The 18,887-nt window shown below is 39.7% G+C and overlaps 1 protein-coding gene across 1 annotated transcript in view; it reads right to left on the bottom strand.

Moving 5' to 3' along the window:
• Window positions 1-18,887, bottom strand: part of NME7 (NME/NM23 family member 7) — a 90,603-nt gene that overhangs the window by 55,430 nt on the left and 16,286 nt on the right. The window contains exons 2-6 of the mRNA XM_042031848.1: window positions 16,944-17,051; window positions 13,396-13,562; window positions 8,520-8,630; window positions 4,818-4,868; window positions 2,199-2,406 (exon numbers count right to left, since the gene is read on the bottom strand). Of these exons, the coding sequence (XP_041887782.1) occupies window positions 2,199-2,406; window positions 4,818-4,868; window positions 8,520-8,630; window positions 13,396-13,562; window positions 16,944-17,051 (645 nt within the window). The remainder of the gene's footprint in view (window positions 1-2,198; window positions 2,407-4,817; window positions 4,869-8,519; window positions 8,631-13,395; window positions 13,563-16,943; window positions 17,052-18,887) is intronic.

The raw sequence follows: 18,887 nt of genomic DNA, 5'->3' as shown, positions 1-18,887 counted from the left end.
AATTACACAATTCAAACTAACGTATCTTTCAACAGAAGGAAAAAGGACCTTTGTTTTTCTGATAACAAATAATCCACAGTTTAAGTGGGCACACCTGAGACAATAGGGTTAATTTCCCACATCCTTCTACTGATAAAATGCTGCATGATTCAAAGAACTTGTCCCACTCTGTTAACTGCTATTTACTCTAAAAGAAGCAGCCAGGAAAAGGCAGCAAAATATGTATAGTATTTGACACTTAGTTTTATCCATTAAAATTCATGAAAGGAAATTAACTCAATAATGCTGGACTGACATAAAGAAAAGCCAAACTATAATCTTGTGGAGCCTTAAAAAAAAAAAAAAAATTTTCCTTAACCTTTTTTCCTGATCTAAAGAAATTACAAAATTTGGCTTGCAGAGAGACAGCAGCTTAGAGTGTATCAGAGACATGCTTTCACTTGTCATTTAGCCATCAAAAGAACAATGCAGCTTTCCACTCTAAGTGTTCAGCTTACAGTACGTTCATTAAATGTGGCTGACACTTCAGTTTGCTGTCAGAAGAGTTCATTTAGGTCCCTTTATCTTATATTTCTTTGTTTTCAGCAAAGCTTCTGCAGGCACAGCCAACTGGTTTCCACAGCAACTGCTACACAGCCATATAATACTGGGCCTGCTAAATTAATAGAAGCACAGGGGCACTAAATTCGCAATTTTGGTTGATTTATTAAAGATTGGTATCAGCAACACCACAAAGAGGCACACACCTACAGATGTTCAGCAAAATAATCCCAGTGTCATAAAAATGCTGCAGATGAATGGGGCATTCAGACAGCATTTCAAAAATAATGAAATGCAACAAGAACAACAAACTAAAACCTAAGCACACACTTATGCTTCTAATCAAGAATTTATGCTAATAGATACTCTTTCCTACACTCTCAATTCAGAAGCTGGCACAGTTGTCATGGTAGTACACAGGAAAAAAGAGAAACTTTCACCCTTATAATTGAAGGAATCTAACTATTTAACCAGAACTTCAAAGACTTTGCTGAGTGTAACTCTCCTACATCAGAAAAGATCACTTTTATCCAAACTCTTTCTGACTCTGTAACACGTCCATCAAGTCAGCCAGCAGAAAAAGTACTTCACATCCAGCATCTGATTTATTGCCAAAACCTGAGGCACAGGGAGAGGATCCAGCAGCTCAGGCACGGTGCAGAGCAGCAAGTGAGTTCTTGGCCAGCAGAAAACTGCCCATGCTTTGCAGTCAGCCTGCTGTACCTCACAGCCTCCAGCAGCAAGAAGGGGAGGCTGCCCAACTCTGCCCTCATCACCACGGTATGACCTCTGTGCACATTTTCTAGTGTACACTACTTGGCATCTTATCAGGTATTCTGAGGCAGGTCTCTCTCCAGCTGTGCTACTGTAGCTGTTCAAATTTAAACAGAGGGAAGACTAGAATCAAGGAAACAACAGCTGGTATCTTTCCCCAGTTAAAGTGGTCTACAGCTAAGATACCACAGTGACTCATCAATCAACCACGAGATAAACTTAATTCTTGCCATCATTTATTAGCATATCTATCCCACAATGTTGCACACAAAAGTCACCCTGATTCTACAGAAATGCTGGTAATATCTATCACTCAGTCCCAGGGCTTTTTCTGAGTACTGAGAAAAGAAACACCACAAACAAAGCAAAACAGAACCAAACTCCTCAAAACCATGTCCACTGTATTACTTCTCAAAGCACAAAGCACTGCAAAGTGGCCTGATTTTTAATTTTTCCTTCTGAATAATAACAGCAAAGTCGGCTGCAGGCAGAGCACTAGTGAGAACTGTGGAGGAGAACAGATGTGTGAGACACAAGAGGGCACAAATGGTTTTAATTGTTTAATCCCTTTCTTTTTATGACCCACATTGGTAGACTATAGGTAGATGACGCAGACTATGCAATTAACTCAATGTTTGTGATGTACGGGAGACATTAAAAATGACCAGGCATGCTCTCCTGATCAAAGCATCCAAGATTCATCTTTGTGATAAACAAGATTTCTGTTTTCAGACAGTTTCTTTTTCCATGCTAAAAAGGAGCCATGAAGAATATGTAAACTAGTTCTGAACACAAGTGTGGAAACAAAATGAGAAATTCCGAATCCAGTTGTTAGCAGATAAAAGCAAAAATAAACCGCAGTCAAGAAAGAGTCCAAAACTTACTTTAGCAGCTGAAGCAACTGAATCAGGGCCATGAGCTGCATCTCTTAGGCCACAATGTCCAAAGCTCTCTGAGATGCTGTCCAGTGTATCACTCTCGGTCGCTGTAGGGTTTGCTGGCCCCACTATTGCTCTCCATTTACTCACTGCATCATCTCCTAAGAGCTCCATAGCAAGAATGGGGCCACTCATTATAAACTGGAGAAGATCACTGCAAAATGGAAACAGCACATGGTGATCCATGCTACAAATTAAAACCAACAAAAACATGATCCAGTGGAGATGCTCAGAACTCAACTTGGCAAGATCTCGAGCAACCTGATCTAACTTTGAAGTTGACTCTGCTTTGAGGAGGAGGTTAGATTAGGTCATGTGCAGACATTCCCTTATTATGGTTGTAGAAAAAAAACAACCTGTAGACAACCCAAACTCACTCAAGCTACTTTGTAGAATGTTAGATTTCAAAAGAATTTTTAAAGGATCAGTACTAGGGTCCTGGTAACAGTGAAAGAAGACCCTGGTAACCATTTGTCTGACAGGAATGATTCCCAAGCTTGCCTCTTCTGCACAACAGCATTCCAAGACTCTCACACATGACCTGCTTGTGTACCCCACCGACAGAACTTCAGCACTGCTTTCAAGCCAAATTGCTCCACTGCCCCACAGATCTCTCCCATGGATTTTGCCCAGCCAAAGTCCAAAGTGGGAGAGAAGGTTTGGGAGTTGAAAAGTTTGCGTGGAGGAAGGACTTACTCACAAAGTAAGTTTTTACATCCTGGCATGGGCAGAACTGAAGTGATTTTAATGGGATGAATCCAAGTAAGAAGAAGAGGTTGCCAGGAGCAGGCTGCCTCCTGTCCTGACCACCTCACATAGAAAACAACCACCCAAAATTGGTAACCCAAACATTCTATTTAAAAACTAAACAAAACACCATAACTACAATTCTGTATCTTTACAAAACATACATACCAACAAGCCTGTCTTTCCACTGTTTAGTCTGGACAGAACCAACAAAGGAGCACATTGACTCAATGCTTTTTGGACTACTTTGATTAAAAAAAGAGCTTTACACAATTATAATTGTGGATGTGCATGCTTCTCCAACTACCTTCTTCCTAATGATCACCGGTCAAGAAGAGAAGAGAAATCCTTCCAGTTCTTTGCTAAAGAAACAATTAAAACTACGAAAAGTTACTTAAAAGAACTATACAACATAAAGCTATTGGAAGTCAGGTTCTGCTGGTCAGAGTCTTGTTTAGAACAGTTAAATAGTACACATATACATACCCAAGAAAAATGCAATTTCTACAACACTATTTACTGTGCAGACTAATGCTTGAATATTCATTTTTTTAAAATTCTTTCATATGAAAACCATTATTTTCCAAACAATAGAATTATTATTTTTCCTTACTACTCACTGGACTTACACTAACTAGTGAACTTGCAAACTAAATCTGAAGACAAGTAATACAACATTAAATATAAATGAGTCATAGATTTCACACTTTACTGCCTTGAAGTTTCTTGTTTCTATTTGATTTGGAATGCTCTAGAGCTACTTATTTCTAATTTAGAGAAAAATCCTATACAGAAGATGCAGCCAATAGGACTGTAGGATGGGAGACAGGCACATCACAGTGGACAGAGGCTACAGTTCCTCAGACAATTACCATTAGTGTAGATAGCCATCTGTGAAATAACACTGCAGGCAAAATTCTTGATTATTTATCAACATATTCAAGCAGGCTTATTCAGCAAAGAAAAGGCAATTCCAAATCATCCATCCTCTGACCTCCAACATGGTCAGACATAGCCTGGGGCCCATGTCTCTCTGAAGGGCTTGAGTTTGGACCCACAGTAAATCAGCTGCTGTTGCAGGAGAGCAGCTGGCAATGCTAATTCTCAAGCACTTCATGACAGTACTGAAACCAGGTCTTTCAACCAAATCAGTGCAAACCCAGGCACCAGCATGGCTAAAAATACAAGGCACCTTCTTCCTAAAAGAGGAAGAATGCCCAGTGGACAGGGAGGAAAAGAAAGTTGCTGTCACTTTCAGGGAAAGTAGAAAAGACACAATTTCTGGGTCATAAGCATCCATCTGGTCAGTTATGGAAAGACTAAGGTTTCTCATGTTAGGTGGAGCAGTCTACCATCACAGAAGTCTGACATTTGTCCTAGGGTAGCAGCACAGTGAAAACTGCCCCATGCACTATCCTTTCAGTTACTTATGATTTGGGGTATTTGTTACCAAATAAATTCTTACAACTAAGTGTTCCCCCTAATTCTCATTATCTGCAAACTCCACCCTGATCCTGAAGATATCCCCTCCCCTGGCTTTGAAGTTTTGCCCTGCTAGGAGCGTTTTCACTTCTGAGGGACAAAAGACATTCCCCTGATACCACTGGGTTGTAAAGAGTGAGAGTTAAAACCCTGAATAACTGGAATAAGGATCTCTCCCTGGAGGAAGATGAAAAGGTGCATGCTTTGCAAAGGGCTCCACTCAGTTAAGACAAGCTCTGATTTTCCCATGCTCCTGTGGCAACAAATATGGTAAATGAATTTTGTGCATTCAATAAATAAGCATAATACAGGGGAAGCTGAAATTGATATACCTACTGATAAAAAGGTTTTGCTCGATGATCGGCATAGAAATCAGCTGCTTCTTTTCTGGAAAAGTAAAAAGACATAGATATAGATCTATATACACAGACACTCATTTATATATATATATATATATATATATATATATATATGTAAAACAACCCCTGAAAACTACAATCATCATTCATTCAAATCTCATTCGTAAACATGTTTCTACAGGCAATGTCTTCCTAAGCTGGACAGCTTGCTGAGTGTTCATGTCCAATAACAGAAACTACATTTAAATTTCTGTCATATTTTGTGTGGCTACAAGTATAGCTGACAACTCCTTATGCTCCTGCTCTGAGAAGGAATTACTGAAGCCCATTTCAGGGTCACTGATGGTCCTCACATTCTCAGGTTGAGAAATAAATGCGGCAGAGTTCTTGCCAAGCCATTTGCTGTTACATTGTTTTCATCTTTCATCAGTTTGAATTTCATTGGTTAATGAAGTTTGGTTTTAAAGCATAAACAAACAGTTTATCTGCTCCACAGGAACACCTCCTTATCAAGGCTAGTGTTCAATTAAATTGGTGCACAAGATATTGCATAACCTGGTTTCCATTCAGTAGCATCAAATCTTACAAGTTGCATAGGCAGAACAATACCCTCCATGTTGAAACTGGATTTCTCCCCCACTTTCACACTTTAAAACTCAATTTGGTCTTGCACGTCTCCTCAGGGAACACAGCAGTGACTACACACTGCGTTCTTCCAAAGCAATGGGGTTTCTGCAGTGAGGGGTCTCCTTACACTGCCAGGCAAATAAAGGCTACCAGGCATACCCAGTGTCTCTGTAGCACAGCTGTTCCTTAGCCTTTCCTCAGGTGCTGGAAGCAAAAAGACACCCTTTTCAGACAGGGTGGTGGCCCTTCCCAAGCTCTGCACTGCCACAGCCACGCTGCTACCAGCACTGGGCTCAGCTACCCAACTACACAGGGTTTGGGGGCCACCACTGTGCAGAGCTACCATCCATCCACTGATGGGCATACTGTTCTGTGGCTTTTCACCCCACCACCCCTGCCACCAGCCAACCTACTCTCTTCCTTATCTTTTTCCCTAGCTGCTTCTCATGTTTTACTCTTGCTTGCTGAACTGCTTTTTCTGCGCGGCAACAGCTAGAAAAATCCATGGAGTTTTTCAGCTCTAAACCTGCTATTTTGCAGCTTCAGAATTCCTGTTGAGAACAGACGTGGTATTGGCTTGCTCCAAATCCTGGTGTGTGCCACTTTTTGAAGCTGGAATTCATAGAGAAGGACAAGCTCTTCAGGAGACTGACAGGTGAAAGAAATCAATATTGCTGACCTCTACCCAGGGTACAAAGTTCACAATCAAAGCAGTGCTGTAGGGTGACTGAGAGATTCCAAATTGGAAAATTGTTTTTATCTGCAGCACAGTCTTCTGATTTTTTCTGGTCTTCATGAGTTTGCTCATTTTGAGCAGCTCTCTTAAACTGAAAGAAATTGCCTGCATATTTTTCAATTGACAGATTTCAAGCATGAACAAAGGCATGGTTCTGTCATCTGAAATGGAACTTTTGATGCCTCTCTCCCATTTGCAGGCCAGACTTAAACCAAATATTGCCAGAGGAAAGAAATAACATCAAGAAGAACATAAGAAGAGTTTAATTTTCTTAACATTTATCAATGTTTGAACAGTCTCATCTTTCTCCAGCTTTTTTATCAAAATGACCTGAATAATTCCTGGTTTGTTGCTTTCAGTTCAGTGTAAGTATGAGCCATTCAAAATCCAAAATATTTTTATTAACCATACAGTCAATATGCTTCCTTTCCATTTCAAAACTAAGGCAGAAACACGATGCAAAAATTATGCTAGACACAGGAACTCTTGCAATCTCACACTTCAAGCCTACACTCTGCAAAAGGTTTGCCTACAATTCACTATTTTACCAGAAGATCCTCTTCTGAAATTAATTCACCAAATAATTTTGGAAAGCAAATATGTTAAAGGTATGTGAAGAGATTAAGTATTACCATTTCTGATTGTAAAGAAGTATTTGAGAGGTATATTTCTGAAACAAATTGAGGCCTACTACTCAGTTAACAATTCCTATTGAAATAAATATAAAAGTGCAATTGTGTTGTATAACTTAGTTCCTTTTTAATTTCATTATTAGTTCTCTGTTTTCAAATAATGGAAAACAGTGTTCACCTATGTATAACAGACTGAACTGACATAGGGTTAAAGGAAGAGACTGGAGAAGCAAGTGCCTGCCCACACTTTCGTATCTTGGCTACAACTCTTACAGAAGGCATGAATCTACTTAACAGTGATTGACAGACAAATGTTGTTAATAATCCCTTTAAAGAAAGCAGTAGATGATGATGATGACTTGAACAAGCAAGACTGCAGAAATCTAAGGGTAGAAGACTTCGGCAAAGCCATAGTTCTATTGTTTTAAAATGGCACAGTCCCAAGAAACAGAGTAGATTGTATGCAGAGAAACCACAAAACACTCAAGACACTATTTAAATACATTCAGTATCACAGCCCAGTCTTGTGCTTATTAATAATTATTTTCAATTATACAAGACAACCAGAATTTTTTATATTGCAATAGGCAGTAAAAGTTCAAGTCTCCTTTCTTCGCTTCAGTGTGAGTCAACTCTAAAACATGTGACTTGGCTCAATAGTTTTGACTTCTCAGAAAGACACTCAAACAAAGCACCACCCAAAACAACACTTCAGGATCAAATATCTCAGATTGCAGCAGAGGAAGCAAAAAAAAGCTGGTTTGAAAGACATTATGAATTGTAAAGACACATTAGAAACCTGTTTGAACTCATGAATTGGAGTTGTTGGATGGAGGATCTGGGACCAGTATAATCAAACATTGCAGCAGGTGCATGCAGACAAGAGAAGGAAGGCTTATAGCTGTTTTATCAGTATTTCAGAAAGCCAAAAAGGTTTTGAAGTGAAGGAAAATTGTTCCTGACCTCACACATTAACCATAAGAACACATGAAAATGGTATTAAGTAAGACAGACAGCTTTTTTTTTCAAAAACATGCTGCAAAAGCAGCAGTGGAGAAATAGTGCAGTAACTTTGGGAAAATCTTCTAAGGTAAATTAATTATGTTCTCTTTCCTCTGCAGCATGCCTTCTTTTAAATCTTGGGGCTCAATAAGAAGTGGAGAACACTGAAGGCTGGGGGATTAGGAAGATGCATGAGTAAAACCTGTCCAACCCTGCACCATCAGAAGATCATTTGTTTTGCCTGGGACTTCCAGTGATTAAAAAGCACAAATCTGAGAGCACAAATTAAGACAACAAGTTTACTGAGAGCAAGCTAACCAAGCACTTTAAAGACAACATTATTATAACCAGCAACACTGACTGTATGAAGAAATCTTGAGGGGAGGACATACAGACATGTCAGTAGTAAACACTGCTGGATTGCTAAAGCTATGGTAGCCACCTTCGGTTCATACAGACATGACATATTTCATCACCCATACTCATTTGCACAGCACTTTTTAATACTTGGCTTAAATCTCCAAATACTTTCAGAAACCTACAGGATTATGAAACTGATGAGTCTTACCTCTCTTATTCACTGGAATGAATCTGACGTGGAACAACACAGAATAGCTTTAGAGAATATTCTCAACTGCAAAAATATTTAGATACAGTAGAGCTAACCTTAAAAATTCCTTACCTTGAAAGCAGCATCATTTTGGCCTTAGTGATTGTCAATCCTGAATTAAGAATGATATCAAGTAATTCTCCGATCTTACGCATTCCATCAGGTTTAATCAAAGCCAGTGTTCTGGGGAGGAAAAAAAAGTACAGAGATACAGCCAACATAACTTTCCTTAGAGCACTTGGTGTGCATGTTAGGTTCATATTCAGACAAAAAACAGCACATCAAAGAGAGAAATTTTGTTGCAGTCACATATTCACTGTCCCAGTGTCTCATCAATTTCCATGCTGTTCTTGAATGCCTGTGCAACACATTATTCTGATAAGAACAAGCTTTGCACATTGTAATTTCCTTGGCTTTCTAACCCAAGTCAGATCACAGTGTTCTACCAGCAGTTATTATTTACCAACTTCTGCATTTGCTCTCAGAGCACACAATTTGACTTCTCCCTTAGCTAGTCTGCAGCTCCTCACTCCCACCTCTGGGTTAGAACACAACTGAATTGTTAATCTCTCCCTGTGCTTGCTCAGCTCCCTTTTTTCCTGTTAATCATATACATAAAATTGAAGCTGTTAAAACTCCGTTTAAAAATATTACTTGAACATGTGCCTCTTCCATAAAACTCAAAGTAAAGTGATTGGGTTTTTATTACTTTTAAAATACTTGAAGTCCTCAGTGAGAAGATCCTCTTGTTCTTGGTACAGCATAAAAGCTTCACAGTACACAATGTGGATGCCAAGTAGCTGACACTGTTAATAGACACAATAAAAGGATGGCAGAGGAGGTATTGCATCTCTTATACTGACTGACAGCTATATTCTAAGGGACATCAATCCAAAAATCTCTACACTCTCCCCCACATCTCTGTTTCCAAGTACATCCTGTCTTCTAGGTAATTATCTTTTTATACTGTACATCCCCAGGGCCAGGACTGTTTTATTAGTGAGCTTTGCATAGCACCAAGAACACCATCAGCACTAAACGTATTATTAATCAAAAATAATAAGCACAAAAAGAAGGTCTGTAAAATCACATTTTCTATTTGCATTCATCTTGTGGTGAGTCAGCTTCAAATGTGCTCGGCTTACAAACTAACAGATTTATTCAACCCTGTATCTCAGAAACTCCACTCTCTGACAGTCCTAAAGAGCAGTTTCCATCTTTTACACTGCTTCCAATAAAGAAGGTTCTCCAATATGGAATTTTTTATTGCAGTACTTCCTTGAATGAAAGACAAATAATTGCAAATTTCCTATTTTATATACCAGCATAGCATGGAAAGCAGCCCTTAGGTTAGCAGCAATATATTCCAGCCAGAGCAAATATGCTGAGATTATAGGAGATGGATGAACTTCCACTACATTTACTCTGAACCTTAAGTGACCCCAGATTGACAGATGCTTTGGCAAGAGACAGACTATTTCACAGCACATGTAAAGCAAGGGAGGTGTTAGGACCAGGAAATGTAACCAGGAAGATTTGAACATATGCAACATTTTATCTGCAACTAAGGGAGAGGTGTTGACGACCTTCAGAGCTCAGAAACAAACAGAATTCCTCAATCACTGTGAAGTTCATAAACACGGAGCACCTCAGGCCCAAACCCATTGGGAAGTATGATAAAAAAAGACTGATGGACTAAGGCTGCAGCCAGAAACTGCATGAAAATAATCAACCAAGACTGTGCTTCAGTCCACTGCAGTGCAACCTAAGTTGGTTTAGCCCCATCTTCAGATCAGGAAAGGCTGACCTCTCACCAACACTGAACACAGTTTGCCAGCACACTCCATGCAGCCTTACAGCCTGTCCCTCTCTTCCTGAAGGATTTCACACTCCACCTCATTTTCTGATATTATTTATCATATCACAGGGTATACCACGTGAATCAAGGCCCATGAGGAGGAGCAGCTGCATGTTTGACCAATGATAGCCACACAATGCATGACCTGCATCCTGCCACAAGAGGTTCTCAACACTGTCATTTCCCATGAACAATAAGGATCAAACCCCTGGAATGGGATCTCCAGCACCATTTGCACATCCTTGACAAACGCTTTTTTGAATTTATGTCATTACACAGGTTGTTTGAGACAGACTGGTAATGCTAGAAATAAATTGTCCCTTACTTTTCTAATTTCAAGGCTGTTAGTAATAGTGTAATTCCTACAAATTTTCAAAGAAATATTGCATTACAAAGTATTTTACCTAGAAGACATTAATACAAACTGCAATGAGCAACCCTTGTAATATCTTTTCTCTAACAGTGATATTTAAACTTTAACATTTCAATGTGAGCTTTTCAGAGGTAAGCAGGGTATGAAAAGTATACTTCAGGATGCTGAAGACTGTTTCTGAGATTGGATTTTGATTCATGTGCCCTATTTTTTGTTTTAATTAGGAATATGTTTCATGGGGTTTGACATGATGCAGTCTGCAGTGTAGATTTGAAAACAGTCTTGTGTCTAGGAACAAAGGAGAAAGAAGGAAAATTACGCTCACTTGCTTACCTTTTCAGAGGGACTGTGTGACAGTACTGCAGTGAATACTGAAACAGCAGAAAACGAGAACCCATCAAAGGAACAATGCACAAAGCATGCTGTGACTATGCTTCGGAGATCTACTTCCTTCTAATAATAGGACTGCTGCACACACAGTAGCTTATGTCTTGTAGGGGAAGAAATGCTGATTATGTCAATGACTAGAAGCATAAGAATAACATATCCCACTCAAAACAGAATACAAGTATTTCTGGGTGACACACAAGTTTTCTAACATCATTTTCAATACCAGTGATACAGACTCTAAGTAAAGCCTACTTAGACAGGACACACTGGTCAGACAAACGTTTACTTCAGGTTACAACCACCCAGGATCACAAGTGAAAGGCTATAGAAAAGAAATCCCTGTTCAAGGGATTTTTTTTTTTATACACTCCTCAGTCTCCCTCAAAGGCCTCTGCTAAGCCTGTCTGAGCACACACTGAGTGACCAAAGAAGTTATTTCCAAAGTTGAACTGATCTACCAATAGTCCTGTACAGCACAAAGGCAAAAAAAGACAGAGAAACATTCTGCTTCATACAGCAACCGTCAAATTATTAACAGAATTCCTGCTGCAGATTATTTGGGGAATTATCATGCACTGCAGAAATCTTATTACATCTAATAACTGCTGTAAAACCTGCTAGGAACAGGCCAAAAAACCCAAATAACTCACATGTAACTGTTTTGCCCAAGGAAACTCTTTAAATATGACCCTGTTTATTCAGTGAAAGCTTCTGTGAAGAAACTGGATTTTGAGGATCCCTTGCCTGTGTAAGGCACCTTTCACTGTGCTCCTTTGGGCTATTCTGAATATGTAACACCACTTGAATATCTATGTTATCTTTCAGCCGACATTCCTAAAATGTTTTCCAAACAGCTGACATGTCATAAATGCCTTTTCTTCCTTTTGTAGAGCAGTACAAAAATTCACCTCCTCCCAAGACCAAGCACTTCATTGACACAATTATGGTGTTGCCATGTAGACTGCAACGTCTCCTACAAGAAGAAAATGTCATTTTATCATAAGCTGCCTTTTCCTGGTATAACTGCATGAGCAGTGCAAGAGCACCAGGGACTATGTTAGTTTAGGCAGAGCAGGAGATGTACAACTTCACATTGATAAAAAGACATAATCTACCCAAAGCTGCACCGAGGAACAAAAAGAGTAGTTGCACATACAGAATCCATCCCTTTGTGTTCTCCACCTCCTTTGCTGCTCTTTCACCATGCCCAGCCTCAGCATGGAGACATACCAGAACTCCTCTGGAAAGACATTATGGCAGGCATTTTCACAGCAATTTTTTTGTGCAGTTAAGATAAATATGTGTGTTAAAACATGCAACTCTTCCTCTATGTCTGGTTATGTACAACTCTCCAAAAAGAGTTCAAAAGAAGCCCATTTACAGGGAGGGAGCAAGAAGGCAGGTGATTAAGGTTCACTGGAATACCATACCTAAGAAAATGTTCTGTTTTCTTTTCAAAAAGGCTGGAGCAAATTATAAAAATGTATTCATTTGCAAATTCAGATATTACCCACACTGCCATTAAACCAGCTCTAAATTTCTTGTAAATTAATCTTAGTGTCCATTTATTCTTAGTCCTGATATTTGTTCTCGGATGGCTTCTTAAAGTCTTTTCCAAAACAAGTCTTTAAACCAAAAATATATTACGAGTCTTATCTTCATCCACGAGAAACAAACTTTGTCTTAACAAACAAGCCTGTAATTTTTATTGACATTCTCATGCTGTACTTTCTGTCCTCATGCACACAGATCTTAAGAGAAGCTGAAAAGAATTCTGAGAGAAAATCTCTATAGTGGGGAAAAACAACAGCAAACGGGAGTGGTCCTCTAGTACTTTCATTTATGACTACTAACAGAGAGTAGATCAGACTGATGGGACACTAGGCTTCTGCACAGATCCCAGAGAGACAGGTGCTACTTTCACAAGGTCCAGGCCTTTCAAGCCCAGCACACATCAGTTATCATATCAACTGTGCCCCAAGAGAATTCACAAATCACAAGAATTCCACTGCTGCCTGCCCTTTCTGAGTAACAAAGCAAAACAGGACCCATTTTCCTCCTCTCCCTCTTCTCTCCCAAGATAGCTAGAGGAGCCAGCAGCTGACACCATGGAGAAGCTGGCCTTGAAGGTACCAATCAGGTAACTATGGGCTTGTCCACAAGCAGGTACCGCTTTGCTTCTTTGCAGCCATCAGTAAATCAGACCCCTTCAAACTGCATGCAAACCTGCAGCCATCTCCTCCTTCTGCCCACAGTAATACAGAAACCTCTAGCAAACATCTACTTTGAAACCCCAACCACAAGATTCCAAAATCATCCCTTCTCACCTCTCCTTGCGGCTCCCGAGCTTGCGAGATGTGTACAGATTCCCATAGTCCACTATGGTGAGGTGCCGGGAGAAAACAGTGACTTTGCTGCCCACGTACAGATCCTCGATGTGCAAGCTCTCGTACTTGGTGCGCCTCAGAAACGTGCGGCGGTTCTTCACATCGTACTGCAGCAAAAACAGGATTAACATCTACCCTAGCAAGAGATTTAGCTGTGGGCAAACTCAACTCAATCTTTACTCTACCATCAGAAATTTCCATAGTACTGTGGGACTGAATCTGATCACTTAATTGATTTAATTCCAAGCCCTTTGAATTTACAGGTGTACCAAGAAAGCTTAGGTGACTAAAGCACAATTACAAATTTATTCCATTTAAATAGTCTCAGGCTGACAGCTATCTTTGATTTTTTTTTTGTTTGTTTGTAATTTGCTTGTCCTAATTCAAGCTGTGATAACAGGTTCAGGTGCCTGGTGGATGCCTCTGCCCAGTCTCACTGAGTTCCCCCCAGCAGATCCATGCTGTTTCACAGCCCAGTGGCTCGCACCAGAACGATCAGGATACACACTGGCAGGTCTCCTCTTCAGGGCATCATTCCAGTGATATTATGCTCTATTTGACTGCATAAGACTCAGCATTAGGGACAGAGAGATGATTGCAACACTTGGCTGAGATGTTCTCACTGCCTAGAGCAGCAAGCTCAAAAGCCCGTCAGGACAATTCAGCTTTCTGTATCACCACTCCAAGCAGAAAGCCAGACATTAATGTGTAGTTTTCTGGGTGTGCTGGCAAAGCACAGAAGTCAACCTGCTGAACAGCTTCTTCACCACAAGCAGATATTACAGATGCCTCCCATTCCCTGGGGAAGTGGAAGCCTATGAAAGGAAGAGCTTTGTCCTCCTCAGGCCAAACTTCCCCTTCTGTCTCGACCCACATGTGCTGACCTCCACTGCAATGGTGTATCCACTAGAATAGCATTAAAAGAAAGAACATCATTCCCACAAACTTTGGAGGGGAAAAAGAATTTAAGAGCAAAATGCCATGTTCTGAAATGTGTGAATACAATTCTCTTTTGTTAGAAGGCTAGAAGAATTGTAATTGCTTTCAGGATAGCCAAAGCGTTGCAGATTAGAGAATGCAAATTATTTTGATACTTCCTTCTGCTGAGGCATGATTGTAAGGAAGAATCCTTCCCTGCTGAAATGTCCTTAGCTCTTCATACATGCTCCTACTATTCAAGTGAGGAAGGGAATGAAATGACAACATGGTAAAAAAACCCAACAAAGCAAAGAAACCAATTTGAATTCAGCTACTTGTTTTCTCCTGGACTTTGCCAGGGAGCCTATTAACTGTCCCAATCATAAGCAAATTCTTCAATATCTTGACCAAAAATACGAGCATTTCCTTGGTTATTTCACTAATGGTTGCTAGAAAGGCACCCCAAGGTGCTTCTCTCTTCTCAAGAAGAAGAGGGGATCTACGTATGTAAAAGGATTCTTCTTTAAAGTGGGATTTTGGATCTGTTTAAAAGACTTTTTTATAAAGTGAATGATAAGCCACAGCAGAAGAAATGTAAAACTGTTCGGACTGTTCCACTCCCGCCCATATATGTGTAGAAGTAGATTACCCAAAACAAAACAGTTCTCTGCTAAGAACCTGTCCTTTGTAAAGGTATCTTCTCTATTTTTAGGAAATCTTTTGTAGAAAGAAAAGTTACTCAGGCTTTAAGAATTCCCCATGAGAGTTATTAACTACAGAAAACTCAGAGAATGGGGCCTCTCTGTCAAGAGATCCAGTTTGACTGAAAGAGCTGCTTTCTGTCCTTGGACAAAAAAAATCTATGCTGTCTTCTTCCAGCTGCAAAGCAAGCTGGAAACTTCTCTCATTATTTCTACTGTCGTTTTCCTTCACCAACCAAGACACGAAGGACAGAAAGAAAAGGTAAGCTCAGGACTTCATATAAAACAAGCCTTCAAGAGCTCTGCTCCACCCTCAGCTGAGGTGTGTGATGAGGGAGAGCTTTTGTTCAGGGATAAAACATCCTCCTCACACATGGGGAAAAGCTGGCTCATACCCATCACCTCCCTTCTCTCAGATACGTTAGTGGTAAGAGCAGATTGTCATCTCCTCAGGAAAGTACTAAAAGCTGCATAAGAATTAGGCAGTAATAAAGGAAAAAAAATCACCAGATTCTGCAGAAACAAGAAAAAAACAACCCAGAAGAGAATTCTAAATGTAATATCTGTCTACAGACTCACCTCCAAAAGTGATTTTGACATATTCTTTCTCTAAGGGTATTCACATACTGTCCTGCCCACATGCAGTCTATGGCTGTGTACACACCCCACTACTTTATCCTAACAGCACACCAGCAAAAGTCTACCAAGACACAGATACTGCATTAAGAAGCTCAAGAACACCTTGGAAGCTCTTGGTTTTGAGACGTGTAGGTGAAATGAACAACAATTTTGCCAGCCTACACGTGGTTGTGTAGGAAGATTATTACAGTTCCTGACTGATCAGCTAAACTGTCTCTGGGAAATAAAAATTGGAAACCTCCCATTTTGAAAACTGTGCACATACAGACATCATACAAAGAACTAACTTAAAAGGGACGACATTATGATAGAGTTTGCTTGAAGAAACTATCAATAATCAGTGCAAAGTGTATCTTCTCACACAACTGGGTATTATTGCCTCAGTGAGGAGTAGTTTGGGTAAGAAAAGGCAAATTCCACTAGCTTTCTTATTTCTGCAGTTGATTTTTATAGCAGGAAGGTTAAAATTTGATAATGAAATTACTAAGTGTGATTATCCAAATCTAGGCTATTCTTAGACTCTTCACTAAGAATCGGAACAGATTAGTCCATAGCACTTACTCATTCCTAAAAGGAAGCACAAAGCATTGGTTGGCATGAGGATTATCTTTACAGTACACATTATATTTTTATATACAGGCCTGCTATTGCAAAACGCTTGTTTTCACCTGCTGTCAATAAGTAATGGGGATTAGTTGTATGAACCACAAGACAGAAAGGTCTGTGCAAGCACCACTGATGAAAAAATTTAGATCCCACTGTCTGAAACGTCCTACCTCTCATTAAACCAAATTTACCATTTCCTCTACTTTGATAAGACTCTTTTACATTTTACTCTTCAGAGACTTCTGGAAATCCTGCTGAAGCTTATTCTCCTGTTTGGAATTAGCTTCAGCTCACTCTTCTCAAGCAGTAGGCCAGTGTTGCTGAGTTTCAATTATGAAACCCAAGTAGAGACTGAATGAAAACAGATTTGTGAAAACTAATCTCTCCACACCAAAGCAAGCTTTAAGAAAGAAAAAAATCATAAATGTGAAACCTATTCCATATGCTTCACTGTGAGCTCATATTTTTGTGCTTCTTTTAGTTTTAGAAACAGAGCAAGATACATTTTAAATTAAAATTTCTTACCTGGAAAATCAACAGACATAGGCAATAGCTTGCCATTTTATGAACTGTTTAACTGGATATTACATTTATGACAACAGATTTTCTTTCTTACATCCTTACCATTTCAATTGATGAATCTTTCGGGTAATACAGAAGTTCATAACGCCGAAAGAGCGAAGCACTTGGGTCATACCACTCAGCAATGAAAGCAAATCTCTCATCTTGACTCTGGAAAAAGAAAAGGGGCAAAACTGGCTATTACAGAAAGCATAAATATTCTCTATGTAAAAATACACAAATAAAAAACTTCCTTCATTTTTTATCATAAAAGTAAAAAAAAAACCATCCCTTGTAAATGGACTGGCACACTCTGCATATTATCTACTGCCTACCAAAGCTGGTGACATCTTTTCACTTGTTAGCTATCCTCTTTTAAGTAGGATAGAACTTGGATCATGGCAGTTTTCCAGACAATCTCATAACTTACCCTGATTTCATCAATCATGAAGCATGGGCTACTATAGAAGTTGTTGTTAGACTTCTTAACTTAGTCAAAGTATTTAATTTACTTTCTTTTGTTAAAAAAAAAGTGTTCGCCTACAATTAAATTACTCTTAACACATTTTCTACACATCCTACAAGAAAACACTTTCTTCTTCCTTAACAGTCACATCTAAACTCCTCTTAATGATGAGATATTCAAGTTAAGGACAACATTCGTTTGATTCACTACTTAACTTCCTGAAATTTACATAAAGCATAAATAGCCCAACCTCATTTACAACTCATTTTCTGCCCCTAAGGAGTGCAGATGAGAGAGATGGATTGCAGTAATTCCAGAAGTGTAACTACATGTGTAGCTTCTCCCCACACCTCATCCTCAGAGGATAACAGCCCCCAGCAAAGCAAGCACGAAGGTGAGGTACAGCACGTAGATGTGCAGTTCTCATTCCTCTTACTGGTACATGTCTGTTAGTTACTGATGCAGTATCAGTTATTTGATAGCTGGAATAGTTAGATGGAGCTTTCAATTTTTAATTCCCACACCTCCTCTAAATCTGACTGCTGCTCCTGAGGGCAAGCATGGTCTTGTCACACATTTCCACACTTCACATATATCTGTACTCTTCTTATACACTTTAAACATCGAGGAACCACTGGGAGTTTAACCTAAAGACATGTGGGCCTTTTTAGTATTCAGATTTTAGAAAACAGCGGCATTTCAATTGTTACAAAGACAACTTAATAAGCAACAAGACAGAGAGCTGCTGTGAGCTTCCATGACTAATCTAAAACACCAGCAGGAAAAGAATCATACTTTTCCAGCATCTTCAGCTTACCACTGACTTAGGACTAAGTGCTTCTGCAGGTTGAAGTCCTAACAGAAGCAGCAGCAGGAAAGAATGAGATAATGAAGAACAAACTCAGAATTTTACAGTGTGATGAACACTAGTACCTCTTCAGTCAAAAGCATCGTGGCAAATGCCCCACCCGCCCGTCAACTCTTACGGTACCCCCTACACTGCAAGCAAAGATACGATTGCACTGCAGAAACACTTATGCCATGGAGGCAGCACAGAGCCCATGAAGGATGCAGAGTTTCCATTTCTCTCTGTAGAAGTCTGTGCAGCACCGGAAACCTTATTAGCATCAGCTATTCCAACTTCTGTATTATCTGTACAGTACACACTGCAGCCTTTGACAAGAGTTAAGCTCATCTTTTACGTGCAGCATCCAGCATGAAAACTCCCTAGGGACTTAGCCTGGTTTCCGGCCCTTGCTTGAGCTGGATGTGTTTGCGTCACTACTGCTACTGCCATCATTCTGGCAATATGCAGGTCAGAACAAACTCTGTCTTTTGGCAAAACTCCCTCCTGAATTTTGCTATACAGGCAGTAAGCAGTAATAAGGGTTGTCAGACTGAATTCAACTTTGATCTTACACTCACACTACTGGACAACAAGATATTTGTTCAATTAATTTGACTAATCACCATCTTGTCAAGAATGGATTGTATAGAGAAGCAGTTTGCTACCAAAGACATGGTCTAAAAAGAAAAACAGT

Source organism: Corvus kubaryi, unplaced genomic scaffold (genome assembly GCF_017639235.1).
Source record: "Corvus kubaryi isolate FWS band 111438036 unplaced genomic scaffold, C.kubaryi_AGA036_p1.0 37341, whole genome shotgun sequence".
Lineage (NCBI taxonomy): Eukaryota > Metazoa > Chordata > Aves > Passeriformes > Corvidae > Corvus > Corvus kubaryi.
This window is presented reverse-complemented; position numbering and strand designations above follow the sequence as displayed.